Source organism: Mirounga angustirostris, unplaced genomic scaffold, assembly GCF_029215605.1.
Source record: "Mirounga angustirostris isolate CCGP_5_RB_7025 unplaced genomic scaffold, mMirAng1.0.hap1 SCAF_11, whole genome shotgun sequence".
NCBI lineage: Eukaryota > Metazoa > Chordata > Mammalia > Carnivora > Phocidae > Mirounga > Mirounga angustirostris.
Genome location: NW_026991719.1, coordinates 107,136,416 through 107,161,261, shown reverse-complemented (window position 1 = coordinate 107,161,261; position 24,846 = coordinate 107,136,416). Strand labels below are relative to the sequence as shown.

Genomic DNA, 24,846 nt, shown 5'->3' with positions numbered 1-24,846 from the left:
TTTATAGAAATCTGAACTGTGTGGGTATATGTCCTGGGAAAAATGTTGAGGCCAGATCTGCTCTGATGCCAAGGGAACTCTATGATAGTTATATCAGATAATTTGTAAATTACCACATCTAAACATAAATCTATGCTCACACAGTAATCTTTGATGCTTAGCTACCCATCTATAATGTGAAGGAAGAAAGGCTTAGCATAGAGAGTAAAAAAATCATCCAAACCATCATTATAGGCCCAAAGCCTATGCTGGGACAATAACAGGCCTAAAAAACTAGGTAGGTTTTCCTAACAGTAACTCAGAGGGCTATTCCTACAGAGAGGGTATCTTGCTTAGTATTTAACAGCATAGGCCTCAAAGACAGACTGCTTGGGTTTGGATCCTTGCTGTGCCACTTCCTAGCTATATGACCTCTCACCAGTTACTTGACCTGTCTGTACCTCAGTTCCCTCATCTGTAAAATGGGAATAACTGTAGTATCTACTTCATAGGATTGCTGTGAAGATTAAATAATATGCTTATCCCAATGTTTGGCATATAATAAGCACTCCATAAAGGTTAACCATCATCATTAGTATTAGTATTAGCAGTACTATATGCTCTTTAAGATAAAGGAAATACTAACATACTTCCTTCAAATGGCTGCTAAGCTGCCACTTAAATTGAAAGCATTTGGGTGCCATGCAGCCACTGTCAGCTCTAATGAGTATTCCTCACATCCACCTCCAACCAGACATTTGAAAAGTCAAGAGTAATTTTAATTTCTACTTCTAGCCCTCTTTATCTATATCCTATTTTCTTAAGCACTATGAAGAAATAGATTCTCAGGGTCCCCTTCAACTTTGTGTTTCAGTGATCTTTAGCTATGCTCTACGGAAAGTTATTTGACTTTTTGGAAACCAGATCTTAGAAATGCAGATATATTTTTAAGATTTATATATCTATTTATTTGAGAGAGAGACAGAGCACATGAGAAGGGGGAGGGGCAGGGGGAAGAGGAGAGAAGCAGACTTCCCGCTGAGCACAGAGCCCCACACCAGGCTCTATCCCACCACCCTGCGATCATGACCTAAGCTGAAATCAGGAGTTGGATGCTTAACTGACTGAGCCATCCAGATATACTGATATTTAGTTTAGTAGTGCCCTTCTTGTCTTAAACAAGGCAGAGGATCATGGGGGAAGAAAGGAAAAAATGAAATGGGACGAAACCAGAGAGGGAGACAAACCATCAGAAACTCTTAATCTCAGGAAACAAACTGAGGGTTGCTGAAGTGGAGGGGGTTGGGGGGATGGAGTAGCTGGGTGATGGACATTGGGGAGGGTATGTGGTATGGTGAGCGCTGTGAATTGTGTAAGACTGATGAATCACAGACCTGTACCCCTGAAACAAATAATACATTATATGTTAATAAAAAAAAGACCTGGAACACAGTAGGTGCATAATAAATATAAAAAAAAATACATGGGACAATAGTATTGGGCTGAGACATACTTTGTGAAGCTATCTGTAAAATCACTTGAGTTTTGGGTGAACTATTTTTTTCTCCTCTGTATTATTTTAAGAAGTCAGTTTAACCATGAGGTTAGAACATGGGTTCTGGATCTGGATTGCCTAGGTTCAAATAAATCTGTGTTCTACCATTAAGTAGCTGTGTAAACATTAGCAAGTTACCTAACCTCTCGAGGCCTCAGTTTCTTCATCTGTAAAACAAAGATATAATAGCACCTATGTCATAGGGTTGTTGTGAGGATTAATGAGTTAATACATTAAAGTCCTAGAATGATGCCTGGTTCACAGTAATCTCTCAGTGAACTTAGCTACTATTATTGTCTCAAGTTCACATCTGATATATGGCTCACAAAAAAATTGAATTATGGCTCATTTGTATTCTTAGCAACGGTGAAGGTTAACGAATGCAGAAATGAAATCTTCCCCAGGAGAGGTGCTGGACAATGGCGCCACTGACTGCTCCCTGTAAATCTGAGGGGGTGTCCACAGAAATGGAAGGTTGGCACCACACTCCAATGCTGCGTACCCTTCTTCTTGCCCAGGTTTTGGGAAAGGGTGCCTGTTATCTCTATTATGTAATGTTTTAACCGAATGGGCTAAAACATCCCCAATCCTCTCTCGGCCCCTCGAGATTCCTTAAAATGGAAATGGCAGACAGTGAGCCACATGGAACTGTTCCCTGAGGTCACCCACTGATGGCTCAGTAATTCAACTACTTTTCTGCCCCTTAGGTTTCCTACCAAGACAGCAGACCTTTTTTTGTGTGCTGTCTCATCTGGCCTGTGACAATAGAAAAGGCTTTTGGCACTGATGAAAAACAAATGATACATAAGCTTCCTTGACTTGCCCTAGAGAGCTCAAATCCATACTGTCATGGAAGCTGAGTCTCCTGGATACATACTTGTCGTCAGGGCAGTGTCTGGCTTATTATGTTCATTAAGTGGGTAGCAGAGACAGGCCATCTCTGGGTTTTGGTTTGGAGCTCCCTTTCATCTAACATGGTGTTTTGTACAGCTGCTACTCAATAAAGTTAATCCCCAATGATGGCAGATTAGGAGGTCCCCTCTGGCTGGCAGTTGTCTTTCCTGCAAGAGTATTTGCTTTTCCAAGCTGGTCAAATAAGACTAATGTCAGTTTTCACATGAAGAGAGGGACCAAAAAGAGTCAGGCCTTCTGTTTAAGGAGCATCGTTCAGCCCATCATTGCAGATGAATCCAAGGATGGACAGATTAAGGAGTACTCATTGAATACTGTGTGCTGCTTCCTTTATTTTCCCCTCAGTTAAAATATCCTTAGCATCCAAATGTGGAGCCTGTGAAGTCCCAAAGGAGAAGTGTCTCTCCTTATGGTGTCTCCACTTTATTGACTATGTCACTTCCATAATAGGAGATGTTGGAAAGTATGGACTTATGGACCTTATTCCCAGAGCAAGACACTGCCCATCCACGGGCATTGTCATTTTTAAGAAGGCAGTTCTCAGGGTGCCTGGGTGGCTCAGTCAGTTAAGCATATGCCTTTGGCTCAGGTTGTGATCCTGGGGTCCTGGGATCGAGCCCCCTATCAGGCTCCCTGCTCAGCGGGGAGTCTGCTTCTCCCTCTATTTCTGCCACCCCCACTCATGCTCGCTCTCTCTCGCTCTTTCTCGCTCTCTCTCAAATAAATAAAATCTTCTTTTTTTTTTTTTTTTAAAAAAAGGCAGTTCTCACTGAACCCAGAAGGCCAACTCTGATGGGAACAGAAAGAAAGAATGACGATGTGTGACACATGACAGGCCACTGCTCTACAAGCTCCCCAAGGAGAGCCAGACTTGTGGTTTCATTATATTTAATATCTTCCACAAAAAGAATATGCCTTCAGTGGCAGATAAGGTTGAAATCCTGAGAAAGGAGAGCACTGTTCATCAGCATGGTGGACACTTCACTGAAAGCCAATGATATATAAAACACTATAACAAATAAAATTAGTACCTCTGTAAAACAAGCTTAACACTTACCCAGTGATGGTACTCTCAAGACTCCCCATGGAAATTATTACAAAGAGTGGCCAAGTGAGATCATTTGCACATTCATTCATACAAGAAATATTTACTGAGGTCTGCTATATGCAAGGTACTGTGAGAAGCCCTGCGGATAAAGCAATGAACAAAAAAAGATAAGATGGGGTGCCTGGGTGGCTCAGTCGTTAAGCGTCTGCCTTCGGCTCAGATCATGGTCCCAGGGTCCTGGGATCGAGCCCCACATCGGGCTCCCTGCTCAGCCAGGAGCCTGCTTCTCCCTCTCCCACTCCCCCTGCTTGTGTTCCCTCTCTCGCTGTGTCTCTCTCTGTCAAATAAATAAATAAAATCTTTAAAAAAAAAAAAAAGATAAGATTCCTGCCCACATACTGCCTTCAGTACTTTTAGAACCCCCATATTTTCTCCCTAATGCAGCTCATACATCTCATGTATGAGATGCCTCTTGAATGACAACTCAGAGGCTTCCTATCTATTTTGTTCATTTGTGCTTTTATTCAGCCATCCATTCATTAAAAATATATTGAACTAGGGTCCAGGGGATCAAAATGGGCATGCCTCAATCCTTGCCTTCAAGCTCAAAGTCCAGTAACAGAGGCAGGCAAGTCAATATCGCAACACTACAGTGTAACAAATGTCTTAGTTAGAAACATGTACAAAAGTACTGTTTTAGCTAGAGTGGGATGAGAGAGAGTGATAGGTAGATGGTCATGGTCTGGGAATGTTCACAGAAGTGGTAATATTTGAGCTCAGTGTCCAGGGATATATAGAAATGTGGCAGGTGGGAAAAAAAGAGCTAAGAATGATCCAGGAAGAGGAAATAATGCATCGATGACTGGAAAGTATGCAAGAGTATATGGTATGGGGACAATGGTTAAATGTTGAGTGGAATTACATCACCCCATTTCATAAAGACTTTAAGGCAGCTTATAAGTAAGGTTACAATAAAAGAGAAAAATTACTAGTAAAATAAACCAGCATCTAAGAAAATATAAATGAATATCAAAGGTGAAGACCAGGTAGGGAGGTTAATTAGAATTCATATGTATAGGTCATAGGATCCTACTCAATTTCTAAAGTTGAGCTGTACCTGTGACCAGGTAGCCAAAACAAAAAAGGAAACCTAATCAGCTACATAATTTGCATTTTCCATGAAGAGAAAATATACCAAACCTCAGAGAAGTCAAACTTTTCATAGCCCTTCACAATTTTGTGTGTGTTGGACATTTTTGTTCTGAAAGAATCTTTTCATACAGAGCTTCATATATAGGAATGGACACTAGTGAGGAGCTTGAGTGATTTCTGAAGCCCAAAGATGGGTGTGTAGCCCAAGACTAGTCAATACTACTTTTCCTAGTTTGCTGCAAAATATAAGAACTAAAAATATAGTGATTTTTACCTAAAGCTAAATTTGCTCAATTGAAAGAATTGTTCTTTATTCTGAGATTATAGACTTTCTGCATTTTTGGTTTTAAAATGTTCTATCTTTTTTTTAATTTAATTTAATTTTATTATGTTAGTCACCATAAAATATATCATTAGTTTTTGATGTAGTGATCCATGATCCATTGTTTTCATATAACACACAGTGCTCCATGCAGTATTATGCCTTCCATAATACCCATCACCAGGCTAACCCATCCCCCCAGCCCCCTCCCTCTAAAACCCTCAGTTTGTTTCTCGGAGTCCATAGTCTCTCATGGTTCGTCTCCCCCTCCGATTCCCCCCCCTTCATTTTTCCCTTCCTTCTCCTAATGTCCTCCATGCTATTCCTTATGTTCCACAAATAAGTGAAACCATGTGATAATTGACTTTCTCTGCTTGACTTACTTCACTTAGCATAATCTCCTCCAGTCCCATCCATGCTGATGTAAAAGTTGGGTATTCGTCCTTTCTGATGGCTGAGTAATATTCCATTGTATATATGGACCATATCTTCTTTATCCATTCATCTGTTGAAGGACATCACGGCTCTTTCCACGGTTTGGCTATTGTGGACATTGCTGCTATGAACATTGGGGTGCATATGGCCCCTCTTTTCACTACATCTGTGTCTTTGGGGTAAATACCCAGTAGTGCAACTGCTGGGTCATAGGGTAGCTCTATTTTTAATTTTTTAAGGCACCTCCACACTGTTTTCCAAAGTGGCTGTACCAACTTGCATTCCTACCAACAGTATAAGAGGGTTCCCCTTTCTTCACAACCTCTCCAACATTTGTTGTTTCTTGCCTTGTCAGCTTTTGCCATTCTAACTGGTGTAAGGTGGTATCTCAGTGTGGTTTTGATTTGAATGTCCCTGATGGCTAATGATGATGAACATGTTTTCATGTGTCTGTTAGCCATTTGTATGTCTTCTTTTGAGAAGTCTCTGTTCGTGTCTTCTGCCCATTTTTTGACTTGATTATTTGTTTTTTGGGTGTTAAGTTTGAGAAAATCTTTATAGATCTTGGAAATCAGTGCTTTGTCTATAGTGTCATTTGCAAATATCTTCTGCCGTTCTGTGGGTTGTCTCTTTGTTTTGTTGACTGTTTGCTTTGTTGTGCAGTTTTTTATCTTGAGGAAGTCCCAGAAGTTCATTTTTGCTTTTGTTTCACTAGCCTTTGGAGATGTATCTTGAAAGAAATTGATGGATTCCTGTCTCACATTGAGATCTTTCATACATTTTGAGTTTACCTTTGTGTATGGTGTTAGAGAATGTTCGAGTTTCATTCTTCTGTATACAGCTGTCCAATTTTCCCAACACCATTGATTGAAGAGACTGTCTTTTTTCCATTGCATATTTTTTTCTGCTTTGTCAAAGATTATTTGACCATAGAGTTTAGGGTCCATATCTGGGTTCTCTATTCTTGGTCTATATGTCTGTTTTTGTGCCAGTACCATACTGTCTTAGTGATCACTGCTTTGTAATATAGCTTGAAATCAGGCAACTTGATGCCCCCAGCTTTGTTTTTCTTTTTCAACATTTCCTTGGCAGTTCTGGGTGTTTTCTGATTCCATACAAATTTTAGGACTGTTTGTTCCAGCACTTTGAAAAATGTCATTGGAATTTTGATCAGGATGGCGTTTAAGGTGTAGATTGCTCTGGGTAGCATAGATATTTTAACAATGTTTATTCTTCTGATCCATGAGCATGGAATGTTTTTCCATCTTTTTGTGTCTCCTTCAATTTCTTTCATTAGTGTTCTGTAGTTCCTATAGATCCTTTACCTCTTTGATTAGGTTTATTCCGAGGTATCTTATGATTTTTGGTGCTATTGTAAATGGAACCATTTCTCTAATACACTAAGAATTCTCTAATTCTTAGTGTATAAGAAAGCAACTGATTTCTGTGCACTGATTTTGTATCCTGCCACATTACTGAATTGCTGTATGAGTTCTAGTAATTTAGGGGTGGAGTCTTTTGGATTTTCCACATAAAGTATCATGTCATCTGCGAAGAGAGAGAGTTTGACTTCTTCTTTGCCAACTTGAATACCTTTTATTTCTTTTTGTTGTCTGATTCCTGTTGCTAGGACTTCTAGTACTATGTTGAACAATAGTGGCGAGAGTGGGCATCCTTGTCATGTTCCTGATCTTAAGGGAAAGGCTCTCATCTTTTCTCCATTGAGGATGATATTTGCTATGGGTTTTTCATAGATGGATTTTATGAACTTGAGGAATGTTCCCTCTATCCCTATACTCTGAAGAGTTTTAATCAGGAAAGGATGCTGTATTTTGTCAAATGCTTTTTCTGCATCAATTGAGAGGACCATATGGTTCTTCTTTCTCCTCTTATTAATGTGTTCTATCACATTGATTTGTGAATGTTGAACCGCCCTTGCATCCCGGGGATAAATCCCACTTGGTCGTGGTGGATGATCCTCTTAATGTATTGTTGGATCCCATTAGCTAGGATTTTGTTGAGAATTTTGGAATCCATATTCATCAGGGATATCAGTCTGAAATTCTCCTTTTTGATGGGATCTTTGCCTGGTTTGGGGATTAAGGTAATGCTGGCCTCATAGAATGAGTCTGGAAGCTTTCCTTCTGTTTCTATTTTCTGAAACACCTTCAGGAGAATAGGTATTATTTCTTCTTTGAGTGTTTGGTACAGTTCCCCGGGGAATCCATCAGGCCCTGGACTCTTGTTTCTTGGGAGGTTTATATCACTGCTTCAATCTCATTACTGGTTATTGGCCTATTCAGGTTGTCAATTTCTTCTTGTTTCAGTCTTGGCAGTTCATAGGTTTCCAGTAAGGTATCCATTTCTTCCAGGTTGCTTAATTTACTGGCATATAGTTGTTGATAATAATTTCTAATAATTGCTTCTATTTCCTTGATGTTAGTCGTGATCTCTCTCCTTTCATTCATAATTTTATTAATTTGGGTTCTTTCTCTTTTCTTTTGGATAAGTCTGACCAGTGGTTTATTGATCTTATTAATTCTTTCAAAGAACCAGCTTCTAGTTTCGTTGATTTTATCTACTATGTTCCTGGTTTCTAATTCATTGATCTCTGCTCTAATCTTAATTATTTCCCTTCTAATGTGTGGCCTAGGCATCATTTGTTGCTTTTTCTCTAGTTCTTTAAGGTGTAAAGTTAGTTGGTGAATTCGGGATTTTTCCGTTTTTTTCAGTGAGGCTTGGATGGCTATGTGTTTCCCCTTTAGGACCACCTTTGCAGTATCCCATAGGTTTTGGAGCACTGTGTTTTCATTCTCATTGGTTTCCATGAATTGTTTAAGTTCTTCTTTGATTTCCTGGTTGACCCAAACATTCTTGAGCAGAGTACTCCTTAGCTTCCAAGTGTTTGAATTTCTTCTAAATTTTTCTTGTGATTGAGTTCCAGTTTTAAAGCATTGTGGTCTGAGAAGAGGCAGGGAATAATCTCAATCTTTTGGTATCGGTTGAGACCTGATTTGTGACCCAGTATGTGGTCTATTCTTGAGAAAGTTCCATGTGCGCTCGAGAAGAATGAGTATTCTGTTGTTTTAGGGTGGAATGTTCTCTATATATCTATGAGGTCCATCCGGTCCAGCGTGTCATTCAAAGCTCTTGTTTCTTTGTTGATTTTCTGCTTAGATGATCTTTCTATTGCTGAGAGTGGAGTATTGAGGTCTCCTACAATTAATGTATTATTATCAATATGACTCTTTATTTTGGTTAACAGTTGGCTTATGTAGATGGCTGCTCCCATGTTGGGGGTGTAGAGATTTACAATTATTAGATCTTCTTGTTGGATAGACCCTTTAAGAATGATATAGTGTCCTTCTGTGTCTCTAACTACAGTCTTTAGCTTAAAATCTAATTTGTCTGATATAAGAATTGCTACCCCAGCTTTCTTTCGAGGTCCGTTGGCATGGAAGATGGATCTCCATCCCTTCACTTTCAGTCTGGATGTATCTTTAGGTTCAAAATGAGTCTCTTGTAGACAGCATATGGATGGGTCCTGTCTTTTTATCCAATCTGCAACCCTGTGCCATTTTATGGGAGCATTTAGGCCATTCACATTGAGTGATTATTGAAAGATACGAATTTATTGTCATCATGTTGCCTGTGAAGTCCTTGTTTTTATAGATTGTCTCTGTAAATTTCTGTTCTATATCACTCTTGGGGTCTTTCAACTTTTATAGAACCCCCCTTAATATTTCTTGCAGGCCCGGCTTAGTGGTCACATATTCTTGGAAGCTCTACATCTCTCCATCCATTCTAAATGACAGCCTTGCTGGATAAAGTATTCTTGGCTGCATGTTCTTCTCATTTAGCACACTGAATATGTCTTGCCAGGGTTTTCTGGCTTGCCAGGTCTCTGTAGATAGGTCTGACATTATTCTGATGTTCCTCCCTCTGTATGTAAGGAATCTCTCCCCCCTAACTGCCCTTAAGATGGTTTCCTTGGTGCTAAGATTTGCGAGTTTTACTATTACATGCCAGGGCATTGGCCTGTTTTCCTTGATCTTGGAAGTCGGTCCCCTCTGCCTCTAGGACATGAATGTTTGTTTCATTCCCCAGATTAGGGAAATTCTCAGCTACAGTTTGCTCAAATATATCTTCTAGTACATTTCTCTCTTCACCCCCTCAGGGATCTCACTAATTCTGACATTGGAATGTTTCATGGTGTCACTTATTTCTCTGATTCTGTTTTTATGGATTTTGAGTTGTTTCTCCCTGGCCTCCTCTTTTTCCTTCTTTTCTATCAGTTGGCCTTCTAGATCACTAATTCGTTCTTCTGCCTCACTTACCCTAGCTGTTAGATTATCTAGATTAGATTGGATCTCATTGATAGCATTTTTAAGTTCTGCCAGTTCAGCTTTCATTTCTGCCCTTAGAGGCTCTATGTTGCCATTAATCAATTTCTCCATTCTAGCTATTGTCTTCACAACTGCTACCCTGAATTCCATCTCCCACAACTTGGTTATATCTGTACCCATTTGTAAATCTGTGGCAGAAGTCACAGTCTCTGAGTCTTTCCTATTTGGGGGGTTCCTCCTCCTAGTCATTCTGTTGAGGGTGGTTGAGGGAATGTATAGAGTCCAAATTATTGACCACAACCCAAGCAAGACGCACCTGTTTTATAGGGACCTTAGGGTTGTCAGCCTCTTGTTCTCCCAGCCTGTCTTCTGGGGGAGGGGCCTGCCCTGTTGTTACTCAGGCAACTCTATTTGGGCAGAGTTGCTCTACCCCCTGTGGGGGGGGATGGGCTCAGTGAAAACCGATTTTGGGGGGCTTTTGTTCTCTTGCAGCTTTCCCTGGAGGATTTCCACATCTCTTCCGCAAGTCAGAGCAGAAGAGATCATTTCCAACCCTCTGCCACAGAGCGGAGAGATCACAGTCTGTTCTTCAGTGAGCTCTCCAGGCCACACTCTCTCCGTTTCTGTCTGTGCTGCTATAAACTGCAGGGTCTTGGGTTGTGTGCCCCTCAGCAGTGCTCCCAGTCCTCGCCTCCAGATCTGGGCACATCTCTGCCCTCTGTGCTTCTAAAACCACTAGCTGCCCCCAGTTCACATGTGCAGCCCCGCCGCTCCAGGTTTCAGTCCAGGGGACTGCCCTAAAGTCCCTTCCCTGCTGCTACCAGTCTGCAAGTCTGTGCCCTGTCCCCAGCTTGGGAGGCTGTTGCTCACCAGTGGTATAGGATCCCCACAGCTCCTTCCCCCTTCCATTTATCTTCAGATATGTGCCCGCAGAATCATGGCTCCCCACTTCATACCTCAAAACCAACCACCTGTGATATTCTGTAGAGATCCAGATATATCTTCTTACATCTCAGGCTGATTTCGTGGGTGTTCAGAGTGGTCTGGTAGATATCCAGCTCAATTCCAGGGACCAGTGGAATAGGGTTCCCTACTCCTCTGCCATCTTTTCCTCCCCCCCAAAAAAATGTTCTGTCTTTTTTGAACTGTGCAAATGGTACACTGGCTAGTTTCTGTTATTTTTTCCCCACGTCTTTTCTTGGCAAATTAAGAGGGGTATAATTAAATGTATGTGTATATTAATTTTATTTTATTCCTCTCTAAAATCTAGAAATCTGGGAACCACAGATGTAGCAGGAAATGTCCTCACTAATGCCAACATCCAAAGATGTTCACAGCATCCCATGAGAGTCAAGGTCATGATCCTGAATCTGTCAAATGTTCTAACAAGGCAAGAACACAATATAAATAAATAGGAAGGAATAGGTGGAAGATGGGCTAGAAAGGTAGATATTTGCAAAAATTTATACTAAATAAAAAAGCTGGGGCGCCTGGGTGGCTCAGTCGTTAAGCATCTGCCTTCGGCTCAGGTCATGATCCTGGGGTCCTGGGATCGAGCCCCGCATCGGGCTCCCTGCTCCGCGGGAAGCCTGCTTCTCCCTCTCCCACTCCCCCTGCTTGTGTTCCCTCTCTCGCTGTGTCTTTCTCTGTCAAATAAATAAAATCTTTAAAAAAAAAAAAAAAGCTTCATTAGTAGAAATTTGAAATCAAAGTTGAGATTTACTGGGGTGAGTCTTTGTGAACTAAAACTGTGCCATATAACCCACCCAAGCCTAGTTTGCTACCTTATTTGCTATTGTTCATGAACGAGGCCCTGCTTTAATTTTCCAGCTGGCCTGAAACAAGGATTTAGGTGATCTTCTGGAGAAACAGGCAGATGTTGGTAGAATTTGAGAGTCATTATGCAAAAATTTGGAAACTTGTGCTCTATTTTCAAGAGGGCTGGTGATAACTGCAGGATCATCTCACAGTACAGCCTGGCTGTCCTTAGAAATATGTATTCTCTCTTCAGGTTGACTGCTTGAAAAGTCTTTTGAGGATTTGCATGAAGAGGAGGTAGTCAAGACTGTAGTGGGTTAAAATTTCTCAATACCGAGGCATAATTCTTAATTTTCCAGTGAATTTTGTGGGAACTCTAAAGAAAAAGCAATAATGTCCCAGAAACGTATACCTGAATTGGAATCATAATTCTCTGTGAAATACCTCAATTATATTTAGATCCCATTTGGTGCACTTATTTTAGACTAATCTATGATTGCATTACAGTGGTTTTATTGTGAGTGCAAACTACATGCTGGTGCTCAAAGAGTCTTTGGAACACCTAACAGAATAGAAATGCCTTTATGGGCAGGGGGGCACTTGGATGGGGAGAAGTCACTAAGTTTAGGAAGAGCCTTTCTAAGGGTATGAAGGGGCTTCCAGCCAGCCAGAACCAGGTCCAGTTCTAAAAAGGCAAGACCAACAGTAAATGTGTTATCTCCTACCTTTGCCCACCTCCAGTTCATACACTGCCACAATTTCAACTTCTGTGGGTCAAAGTTGAGACAATGGATTTAAAACAGAAGCCTCTAAATTACTTAATAGTGTGGCAATACATATATCAAACATCTCAACAGGAAGTTCTAGGTATAGAGATAAGCAACTGGATGGTAGCCTTTGGGACATAAATATTTGAAGGCCTGCTACAAGTTGAGCAGTTAGAAACAGCTTGGGGTGCCTGGGTGGCTCAGTCGTTAAGCGTCTGCCTTTGGCTCAGGTCATGATCCCAGGGTCCTGGGATCGAGCCCCACATTGGGCTCCCAGCTTGGCGGGAAGCCTGCTTCTCCCTCTCCTACTCCCCTTGCTTGTGTTCCTGCTCTCACTCTCTCTCTCTCTCTGTCAAATAAATAAATAAATAAAAATCTTTAAAAAAAAAAAAGAAACAGAGCTTAATCTGACAAGGAGTATCTTTTTTTCCTGTGGATCCATGGACTTGGTGGGAAGCAATATAGACTAATGGTTGAGAGTATGGTTAGTAAAAGCCACCTACTGTATGGCCTTACTGTGTTAACTCTGTGAGCTTCAATTTCTTCATCTGTAAAATAGAGAGTAATATATTACCTATTCCTTAGGATTGTGAAGATTAAATGAGATGTATAAAATCAAATCATAACCTAGAAATTCATGTACACTGATTTAATGGGTAGTAGTATTATGGACACCGTCCCTCTTCCCCTGCCATAAAAGTGGAGTTTGCATTTTACAGAAGGAACACCAGTGTGAACCATCCTGCCAGAAAATATCAAGGGCTGAACCATAAAATTGGCATATGTGGTGTCTTTGTCAGGCATCAAAAATGGGCAACCTCTAAGGTTTCTAGTGTTTTGTAGACATCTGTAGTCTTAGTCCATATAGTAGAGTGTCAGTCACCTGGCATTGTTTCAACTGGCTCTTCCACACAGCAACAGTACAGTGACAATTTCTCGAGACAGTGGCTCTGGGGCCTTGCAGGGTCCCAAAGCACCTCTTCAATAATCTGATAAAAATCATGGTCAGTCTAGTTTGGGTGTTTGGTGTACTTTCTATTTCCATTCATTGAAAATAGCCAACTCTGTTAATTAATCACACCCCATTCCCTAGGCATGCTGCATATTCTGCATCTCTATTGCTGTATGACAAACTATTTTATAACTTAGCAGCTTAAAAAACAATCATTTTATTCTATTTTAAGAGTTTCTGGATGAAGAATTTGAGCAGGACTCATATGGGCAATTCTTCTGTGCCATATGGTATCAACTGGGATGTCTCAGCAATGGTAGGCTAGTCTGGAGGTTCCAAGACAACTTTATTCATATGCATGGCACCTTGGCAGGGACAGATAAAAACACTGAGCTCAGCTGGATCCCTCTCTCTCCATTTACTCTAAGGCCCTCTCCACATGCCTCTCTACCACGGTACTCCAACATGTTGCACGGTATCTTGAAGCTCCAGTAGCATGTGTTCCCAGAAACAAGAAGTGGGAATGGTATCTCTCTTAAGGCCTGAGCCTGAAAACAGAACACTTTGTGTCAAAGTAGTCTGTAGCCCATCCAGATTCAAATGGGGTGGGGGACATAGACCTCATCTCTTGATGAAAGGAGTCTCAAAGAATTTGTATCCACCTTTAATCTGTCACACTGGGAAAAAAATAATTGGAAGCACTTTGTTGCTCATCTGCCATGTTTTTAATTATACCTGGTTTACCTTACACCTATAATGAAGTTAATTCATTAAAACAATTGTCATACTACACTGAGAGGCAGTGTAGTGGTTAGGAGCATTATAGTTAGACCAGCCTAGATTTGAATCCTAGTTCTACTTCTTACTGGCTTGTAATCTTGGTCAAATAACTAAATACTCTGAGCCCCAATTTCTGTATAAAATGAAGGATTATAATAGTAGCTAGTTCACAGGCTTACTGGAATGTGATTATATAAAATGCTTAGCACAGTGTCTAGCACATTGTAAGCACCCAATAATTTGGGTGTTGATAATTGGTGATACAGCATTGTAACTGCATGGATGTTTCTAAACTAGACTATGAGGCTGAGGATTTTGCCTTACTCATTCCCTCAATCCCAACACCTGGCACAGGGCCTGGCATCAAACTATTAACTGGATGGACATATGGATGACTGGATGGCAGCATAGAAATGGTATGTGCCTCCAGTGTAACTCCCTGGCTCAAATGCGTAAAGAGAACAGAGGATGATTTTACTTCCAGGTAACTACTCTAGGTTGAATGAGCCCAAGTTGCTAGGGAGCAGGAATATTTAAGGCTACACTGAAATATTACTTGAAATCATGTAGTAGAGCCACAACTCAGAGGAGCAAGCTGGTCCAACTAACAAAGCATTCATAGCATCTCTAGTAAGCTGGGATTTGGGGAAGTTCATGAATCAGAAGAGGGAATACAAACCAATGTCTTATGACACTTCCAGGCTTGGCGATGCCAAGAGTCAGAAGGCTGTAGGGAAAAGGTGCTAGAAGAAGAGATGTAGAAGCAAAACAGAACAGGGTATTGATTGTGGGAAGGACTTTGGAGGAATACCTTGGCCTTTTCCATAATCCTTATAAAATGATTTCAAATCTCCTTCAAAAGTTTGAATTCCTGTATTGCGTGGAGCACTGGGTGTTATACGCAAACAATGAATCATGGAACACTACATCAAAAACTAATGATGTAATGTATGGTGATTAACATAACATAGAATTAAATTAAAAAATGGGAAAAAAAAAAAACTAATGATGTATGGTGACTAACATAACACAGTAAAATAAAATTTAAAAATAAATAAATAAATAAAAGTTTGAATTCCTAACATAAATGTTAATACTACGCACTTGTTAGTGTACTTGTCAAGCCAGGCTGGGGGCCTTGAAGAGGGAGATAATTTCTCTGGTGTTCTATTCCCAATGTATTTTAAATTGTTGGACTTTGATTTTTCAGATTCTGCAATACTTGTTTAAGTCCGATGATTTCAAATGGTTATTTTCTTGGTTGGCATTGGAAATTCACATTGACTTTGGTGCTTAATGGTTGAAGATAAACAAAAGAAATAATCAATGTGTTAGGAGTCTTTGAAATGTCATGTGCAACCTGCCCTCTAGCAAGCCCTGCTAGGCAGTGTAGCCTATGGAACTCTTGGCATATTGAACACAAGGAAGAAAGGGAGTTTATCTACTCTCACTTTAGCCATATGTCATGAATACATTTGCTTTTAAATGAATTTCATAAAATATTAATGTAATCATACCAAACAGAGTGGTGAGTACATCAGTCAGGAGTTATATTTATCCTGTGTATTTGTTTTTTGTTTGTCTCCATTTATTAGTAGACAGTACATGGAGACAGGCATTTCTTTCTCAGCCGAAGTGGCAGAACTTGTTTAATGAACTGATGTTTCTGTAATCTGTGGTAAGGTAGAGTTGTGAGTGACAGAGCTATATGAATAACAATGAGGAGGCAGGCAGAACAATAAAAGGAAGACAAACATTTCAGTTGGAGGGGAAAAATAGATGAAATTGTTTAGTTGGCACACAATCTAATCTGATCTCTTCCTACTGAAAATTAATAGTTTGTAAATGGGTGAGATAATGTTAACAATTTTTCCAAAATCATATACACAAGGAATCAAATTTTCCAAAGACACAAATGGCATTTTTAACCACAGTGCTGTTATTATACAGCATAGAAACACAGGGTATCAGGGGTCTAAGTCCTCCAAGATGGAAAGGAAGACCTAGACCCCCTGCCCCCACCTAATGGAGCCTGACATATTAAAAGCTATCACAAATGCTTGTGGAATGTGGGAATGAATGCCTGAATAAGTGAACTTACTGAATGGAAGGATGGAAATTTACCTATTAGGACTACCACCTATCATGCCAGGTGTTTTCATATCTGTTCTGTCCTTTCATCCTTTGAGCTAAATGTCATAATTTATCCCCACTTTTATCAAAAAAGAAATAGTGCTATGTTACCAGATATTAAGAAACCTTCCCTAAGGTCATGTAACTAGTATGTGGAGGAAACTGGAGATATGAGAGCCACAGGAAGGAAGGAAAGGGCATGTGTATGTGTGTGTGTGTGTGTGTGTACGCACACACGCTCACATGCATGTGTACAAGTGCATATTGGGTGAGCTGTAAATTTGTTTTCAGAAAAATAAAATTTCTTCTAATTTCTTGGAAGATCTTTTTTTTTTCTTCCCAAACATATCTGGGGTCTTGATATTTCAGCATGACAGGCATGTGGGAAGATAGGGAATGCTCTAGCTCTTATGGGCTGACTTTACAACGGAGGATGCACACGTGCTACCCGCCTGCCTATCTGCCTGGTCATAAGACTCACCCCTACTAGGCCTATTGTACCTGAAGTTCTGCTTCTCTAGAGACCACAGATTCTTCCCCCTGTTTAGATCTACCCCCTTCAATATCTTAGAAAGCCACCCAGGGGATTCAGAACCAGCCTAAGGATATGCTTATAGGCGTTGCCCCTCAAGTCTTTGTGGTGAGCAGAGTAAGGTTTTTGGGAGTCGGACCTGCTAGTGCTACTTCAACTGCCCCTACATTATCAGAACTCCTTATGCAATACTTTGTTTACAGTCCATTGTGCATTCTGTAGCAGAGGACAACAGTGAGAGGTGGGGAAATAAGGAAGTAGAATGCATTCCCTTCTCTCAAAGAACTTGCATTTTGATATAGAGACAAAATTTAAATGAAATCAGTACCACCCTTACACCCAGGCAAGTGGGACCTTTGCCCTAGGCCCGCATCTCAGGGGACCTCGTGCTTTGAAATGCCTGCCCTGATATTTCTAAGTCCCTGTCCGATGCTAAGGACCAGCCAGGTAGTTAGTGTGATCAGGGTAGGTGCCCTGAGTCCAGAACAGGTCCTATATAGGTTCTAATCTTAAGAAGCACCTTTCTCAAAATTTTTAAAGTTCCTCTTCATTGCCTGGAATTGACCAGGACTTGCACTGTTGTCTGAGCAAGGAGTCCCACTCTCATACTGAACTTATGTGGACCCCAGTCCTCCTTTCTCCTCTTTGGGGCACTCTCCAATCCTCTACCCCACATGTGGAGTCAACCAGATTCTCCAAGAAGCTTCAGAACTCCTGCCTGTGGAGTCCTCCCAGAGTCTTGTTTCCAGGAAGGTAGACTGGTAAGTAAATCACTCTAGCTGCCTGGTGTGGCATTTCTCTCATGGTATCTCATGAGATTATGCCACTGAATAGTGTTGATGCTGATTTGGGGTGAATTGAACTGTGTATATAGATGAACCCCACAGAAAAACATTTGTGAGGGCCCCTACACATCCTAGAAGCATCCCTGAATGAAAAGATGATGCAAAATAAAATAAAATTCAGTGGCAACAGATACAGAACAGTTTTTCAACACAGAGTTGAAAATGAACCAGAATTATCTGGAAAAAGTTCTTCAGGGAGAGTGGCCTTGGAGAGTTATTTAAGGCAGGCCTTGAAGTATGGGGAGAATTTGGGGAGGCTCAAATGATTCCAGGCAGGGAGAACAACATGAACAAAAGCACAGAGAATAGTTATTTATTGAGTATTTTTGTGCTATACATTATGCTAAGCACATTACATTCATCATTTTGTTTATTTGTCATAGCTCCCTATAAAGTAAGGGTTTGCAAATGAGGAGATGGAGGTTCAAAAGATTCATCCTGCTAAGCAAATAATAGAAGTAGGACCCAGGTCTGCCTGATTCCCAAAACTGTATGCTCTTAATACCATGCTATACTGCAAAAAGACAAGAAGTGTTACAAGGGAGAGCAAGAAGCCTTGTCTGAATGGAGTGGAGGGTGTGCATTGGGAACTAGTGGAAGGCAAGATCAACAGACAAGGCACAGTCATAGTATGAAAGGCCTTGGATATCAAAATGAGATATAGAGATAAAGAGACTGGTCAAGCAAAAACAAACAGCCCTATCCCAAAAGGAAAATGCACAAGTAGAATATAATATTTAAGACCTGGTAATGCTAATACCATGTTTTCTTAAATATTTTGCCTCTGTCTTAGAAAGATCCTTGGTTTGAAATTTGTAAGGTAATATTCTGCCTCCCCTTGACCTTGCCTGGTGTCACTTATTGTTCTGTCTTTTCTCTCCTTTTTTAGATTTTGATCCTGCTCTTGGAATGATGACTGGAATTCCACCAATAACTCCAATGATGCCTGGCTTAGGAATAGTACCTCCTCCAATTCCACCAGATATGCCAGTAGTAAAAGAGATCATACACTGTAAAAGCTGCACGCTTTTCCCTCCAAATCCAAGTAATATTCTGCTTTTTCTCCACACAAGTCACAATGTTTTGGTGTCTAGGAACACTCTTCTTTTTCAAAAGAATACCCAAGGGCTTCATAGATGTATGTATAGAAGCTTCACCTAGAAAACAGAAGACAGGAAAATTTTCTCTTACTAGGCATGGCTGAATGTTATGCACAGAACAGTAGATTTCTCTGTGCTGGTTGCAGTACAAATGATAAAACATGTTTCTAATGCCATCTGGTAAGGCATTCAAGTGTGTTCGTACAGAAAGAGACATCTGACACAAATTGTTCAACACTGTTATTTACAGACTTTCTTTTTCATAACTGGCCTACATGCTGATGATGGCAGTAATAGAGTGTGTCTGAGCCTACCTGAGGCACATGAGAATATACATTTGGTGCTAAGAATCCTCCACTGCCACCAGCTATTCACACATCACTCCAACTACTGCTATTCAACTAATGGGCTGCGACAGACAATGGGGTGAGGTTTAACTTGCAATGAGGGCAAAGAGGAATACTGAGACTAAGTCAAACCACTTGCATCCATCCAATCAATGAAATTCATGTGTAAATGGTCTAGGGATCTATCTTGTCAGTAATGAATAGGTTTCTCCTTAGACTCTTAAAAACATCTGCAAAGATATGGTGGACATATTTCACTTAAAATATAGCAGCAATATTGACTCAAACTTTTTTTTCTGGATATATTTGGGGTTTTATTTACTTTAAGCAATCAGAAGTTATTTCTGCCCATGACTCAAGCCTCATTAAAGCTTTTTCCATGATTCTAGTGGTGGTGCTGGATGGCCTACTTAAGGGAGCTGCCACCACAGTGCTGAAATTAAAGCTGTTAAGGGACACATTCAAGGGTTCAGGCCATAGATCAAATGAACTTGCCTTATCACAATAAACATAACTTTTGACATGTGACTTCAGACAACTATTTCATCTCCCACCTTACATAGGAATCAGTTAATCATGGAATCAGGCCCTGGCAGGGACCCAGATTCTACTTAGGATAGTCTGCTCACAACCAAGAGGATTTTAGAATTAGTCAGGGTTGGTTAGACAAATCACCTTGGTCCCTTTTGCTAGTGAAAAATGTTCTTAATGCCTTCTTCACGTCTTTGAACTTGATCGTCAGCAGGGTACTTCCTTCCAGGCCAGTAAGAAATCTAGGAGGCTAGCATCTCGGAGGACTGAATTGGGAGAAGAACTAGTATGTCACAGGAGAATTAGGGAATGGAGAATAAGATGGCCTAGTAGGCCTTACCTGCCTGCTCAAGTGGCCATTCCTGGATTTGTGTTTAGTGCCTAGGTGAATGAATGGCACTGTTGTACCCTTGTCTCTTACTCTTACTGCCACTGTCCTTACAAATGGGCAGCGGACTTTTTTCCCTGTCTTCCTGTGTGTTGCTTTTGGATTAGAGAGAGCTGTGCATCACTGATACTACCTTTTTTCACTTCAAAAGCCATGAATTCAGGCATTTCCAGTGTTAAAACCTCCTACGTATGTAAAGGTAGAATCCTGCTGGTTTAATCATCCATTTATTACATAATCAGCGTGCACTAGGCTTTCATTGTCTCAATCAAGTCCACTGTAACAGGATGGTTCATAACCTGTAATATCTTGGCTGGGTAGAAGTGATGACTTTATAGGCTATTCAGTTGCTGAATTTCCAAAGAATAACAGATACCTTGTGTATAACACATAGACCATATTGCTGAGCAGTCTTTAAAAGAATACAGACATACACAGCTTAAAGAGGCTCTAAAATTTTTTTATGAGGCTCTAACTTTTTGATAGTCTCTAGGAAAAGAAAGAGACAGACATCTCTCAAATACATTTATCTTTCCCCACCTACACCGTGCCTTCGCAGTTCTGAGCTGGAAGGGCCACAGAATGAAAGGGAACATTTTACCTTCATAGCTCAATCCTTTAGTTCTTCATCTCTGTGTTAAGAATACAGACAGAGCAATTAGTGCCAGTAAAGTGGTGGCTTCTGGGAAGGAACCTGGCTTTGGATTGAATTAAAAACAGACCCTCCTGACATAGCTTAAAGTAAACTGGTGTTCTATTTCCTGTTTAGAACTTGGATTTTGTTACAAGGAGGCTCAGGTTAATTGCGTGGGGGAAAACGCTAATGGAGAAGACTCCCTTAGTTCTGTGCTGAAAGCATGGCAAGTATGATTTTTGTTAACACCCCAGACTATGAAGGTGTGATGGGAAGAGGGATTTGGTATGCCTGAATCCCTTATCTTCTCCAGAGCCTACCAACCTTGTCTGCTAAGGCCTTGATTTTAAACCCCAGCACTTAGCCTGCCTCTGCTATATTCTGCCTCTGTCTCTGATATATTCTCTTGCGCTCAGTGGCCTCTCAAGCAATAAGGTCCTGTGATCTCACAGTCTCTTTATGCAGCCATCGAATCTGCTTCTGTCTTGCTTCATTAGAAAGCATCTTTACCATCAATTCCTTACCCCATCCCACCTGACACTTCATCCAGGTTCTTGTCACATATACAGAACCCAAAAGTCCTGGGGCTCCCATTACCCACAAATGCCAAGTCCAACTCCTGACTTCAAAAACCTTTCACTGGTATGCTTCATGTGACTGTCTTCGATCCATCATTTCTACTTGCCACTTACCCACCCCTTAGTCAAGTTCAACTGCTTCCCAGTATTCCATTCCTCTCCAGCCCAACTGCAAGCCTATCTTCTCCTGGAACATTTCCATGTGGAAGATACTGAAATTAACACAATAGTTAATCATTCATCTCTCTAATGCATTTTCACTTAAATATTGGGTGCTAGGTCCAATGAATAATTTTTACCCCTTAAATTACTTTATTTCTCTCCTATTTTTAGTACTAGTGACCCCTTCATCCTTCTTGAAACAATACGTCATTTGAAAGTGTAAGAATGACCCAGACCACTAGAGAGATTATATAGCTCAAGAAAGGATGACAAACAACCAAAGTGCCCTGAGGAATTCTAACATTTTAAAATTTAAAAGAGGAGTTTGCATTTCTGTACAAAAGCCCTCTTTACTAGCTGTGTCCAGTTTTTTTCAATTCTCTTTTAAATCTTCTTCATTTATGCTTTTGCCCTACCCCTCTTTCAAAATGCCCCTTGTTTAAGAACTCTAGTGACTTTATAATACTAAATCCAATAGTCAATTCTCAGTTCTCTTCCTAAATGACCTAATAGCCATATATGACACAGTTGGTTTCTCCTTACTCATTGGTATACTTTTTTACTTGGCTTTCAGAATATGACACTATTGGTTTTCCTCCCACTTCAGCTGATAGACCTTCAGCATGGAGAGGTTGCATTTTGAGTCTATTGTCCAGTTAACAGGAAATGTGGAATAAATGGTGGAATATCACCTGCTATGTACGGGGATGTGGGAAAGCACCCAGGAGCCAGAAAAAAAAAGCAGTTTTTTTCATTTTACTATTTCAGAACAGTCCAACCTCATTTTGGCTCCTAGGGCTGGGTTCTATAAAGAAAATTAGAGAAAGTGGGTAAATTGAGAAGTAATAAAGATTCACCAGTCTTCTGATTATTTCCAATCAGTTGAAATTACATTAAAATATATCTGGCCCCTGCTGATTGCTTCAGTCTTGGGCTGTCTAATAAAATCAACTCAAAGACTTTGCAGTACATAAATTCTGCCAAACCAGTGGAGTGATATCTGATGCTCCTTTGAAAAGCAAGAAACAAGCAAGTGGTTTATGCCACTTGCTGCCTCCTACCTCACTTCTCAAAGATCAGCAGTGACTCCGATCTTAATGCTGATTGCCCCAAAAGAGCTCCCCAGAGTAGGTGCTTAGTTGTAATTAGAGTTGCTAGAAGCTCCTCCTTTTCCATTACCAGAGATTAAAGTTCTTTATACTCTCAGTTATCTTGAATCATTTTACATGAAGTTTTCTTCTCTATCCAGAGTAGTGGTTGGGGTGTTAAGAGAGTTTAGCACATTACCTGATTAATAGGTGAACTTTGAATTTGCTCTCCTATGGAGTTATCATTGCTGTGCCCAGATCACTATATTTCAGTGGGATTAGAAAACCAGGCCCAGACAGCAAAGTGCTTTGAGCTGCTAATTAAAGTATAAGTACTATCCATTAAGGAAGACAGTACAGCCCATTGCCTTGTTGAGTGGCATACACCTAAATCTCAGCGAATGCTATCGAAGAGGCTTTCTACATTTACCCAAGGAAAATAAATAAACCCCAGCATTCTTGACCCCACTCTTAGTGGCTTTTATGCTTTCTTACTTAGCAGTTACCACAAAATAATCACAGCATCTGAATAGGATGATGACTTCATCACAGAATTTTTAAATCCCGCAGAATTTTTAAAGGAAAAAGCCTTTGTATTTTCAGTGTTATATGTAACTGTGGCAAAGTAACCAGACATTCCTTAGAGTCTCTCAGTGGACCAAAAGGAAGACCTAACTAAGCAAACTTAAATAATGTAAAAAGGTGATCATTTGCTCCACAAAAAGTTTCTTTACCATCAAATTCCTTAAATAGTAAACTTCAGAAGGATTCTAAAACAGGATTTTTGGCTAAAGCCCCTTTTTTGAAAACATGGCTCTGTGTTCCATGGTCAAAACTATATGTGTCTTTCTGGCCTGCCAGGTCTCTGTGGATAGGTCTGTTGCCAATCTAATGTTTCTACCCTTGTAGGTTACATGTTAAGAAAAAAAAAAAAAAGAAGAAGAAGAAGGTAGCGGGAGGGGAAGAATGAAGCGGGGGAAATCGGAGGGGTAGACGAACCATGAGAGACGATGGACTCTGAAAAACAAACTGAGGGTTCTAGAGGGGAGGGGGGTGGGAGGATGGGTTAGCCTGGTGGTGGGTATTGAGGAGGGCACATTCTGCATGGAGCACTGGGTGTTATGCACAAACAATGAATCATGGAACACTTCATCTAAAACTAATGATGTGATGTATAGGGATTAACATAAGAATAAAAAATAAAAAAATAATAAATAAAAAAAAGAACTGACACAAAGTAAGTTCTCAGTAAAGGTTAATAATATTCAAAAAAAAAAAAAAAAACTATATGTGTCTTCACAGCTGTAGATTCCTCTATTGAGAAGAGTGATTCCTTCCCAAACCAAGCCTTATCTGAAGATCTGGATAAAGCAAGGAGCTGGGAATTTAGAAGTCCAGGTCTTAAGCTACCACTCCACTCCAGACTTGTGGTAGGGCTTTAGAAAGCCTCAGATTGGTAATCAGGAAACCGGGGTTCTATAACAGTAAATAATAATAACACTACAATAACTACTATTTATTGGGAACCTATCAAGTGCTAGGCATTGTACCACTTGCAATATAGACAGTAGATTATCCTACAAAAATCTTTGTAAGGTAGAAGACAGTATCCCCATTTTACAGATGAAAGAATGAGGTTCTCAGAGGTTATGTAATTTTCACAAGGTCCTACAGACAGTTATTAAGTTGAAGTTTAAATCCAAGTTTACCTGCTCCAAGTTCATGTTCCTTCTCCTTCTAATTTGGTGGCCTTGAATGAGTCACTCAACCTCACTCAGCTAAGGTTTTCTCTGTAACATGAGAAGTTTAGACCAAGTTTTCAATCCTAGCTTTCATTAGAGTTGCCTGAGGAGCTTTAAAAAAAATAATGCACAGGCTGCACCCAAACTAATTAAATCACTCATTGGAGTGGACCCAAGATTTTTTGTTTGACTCCTAAGTTGAGTCTAATATGCTGTCAGAGTTGAGAATCACTGGAAGTGTGTGATATTAGAATCCTTCTATTTCCTAAAAAAACTCAGAAGCAGAAGTCTCAAGATATTCTGGACCTCATTTTTCCCCTTTTTGGCTAAAATCAAATTGCTCCAGTGCACATGACTAAGACATTTCAGATTCCTGCTCACTAGGTTATCTTCCTTTTCCTTTTAAACTTCTCCTATAGAACAAATACCATACAGTGAGTTCTTGAAATGACAGAAATTTTTAAAATTAACAGAAACTTTGTAAGTTCCCTGAATCCCTTTACCTCTTTTATTGAATAAATAGAGGGGAAGAGAGCATCACGAGAACCTGATTATTCTGAGCCACACTGATAAGACGACAGTGGTAGCAAAGTGAGGAAGCTAGAGATGCTCATACCCAAGGAGGCTCCCAAATCATCCACTTGCCAACTTGGATAAGCATCAAGTGGGGACCTTGGCCTGCTCTACAAGTGAGACTCATTTATTTTTGCATGGGAGCTGTAATCACTAGTTGTTGAGCTCTCCAAATCTTGGGAGAATT

At 40.3% G+C, this 24,846-nt stretch overlaps 1 protein-coding gene across 12 annotated transcripts in view; it reads left to right on the top strand.

Moving 5' to 3' along the window:
- Window positions 1-24,846, top strand: part of ENOX2 (ecto-NOX disulfide-thiol exchanger 2) — a 284,761-nt gene that overhangs the window by 213,561 nt on the left and 46,354 nt on the right. For 11 of the 12 annotated variants that reach the window (XM_064574571.1, XM_064574569.1, XM_064574576.1 and 8 more), the window contains one exon: window positions 18,406-18,561. The exons of the other annotated variant lie outside the window; for it this stretch is intronic. In XM_064574571.1, the coding sequence (XP_064430641.1) occupies window positions 18,406-18,561 (156 nt within the window). The remainder of the gene's footprint in view (window positions 1-18,405; window positions 18,562-24,846) is intronic. 12 annotated transcript variants of the gene reach the window in all.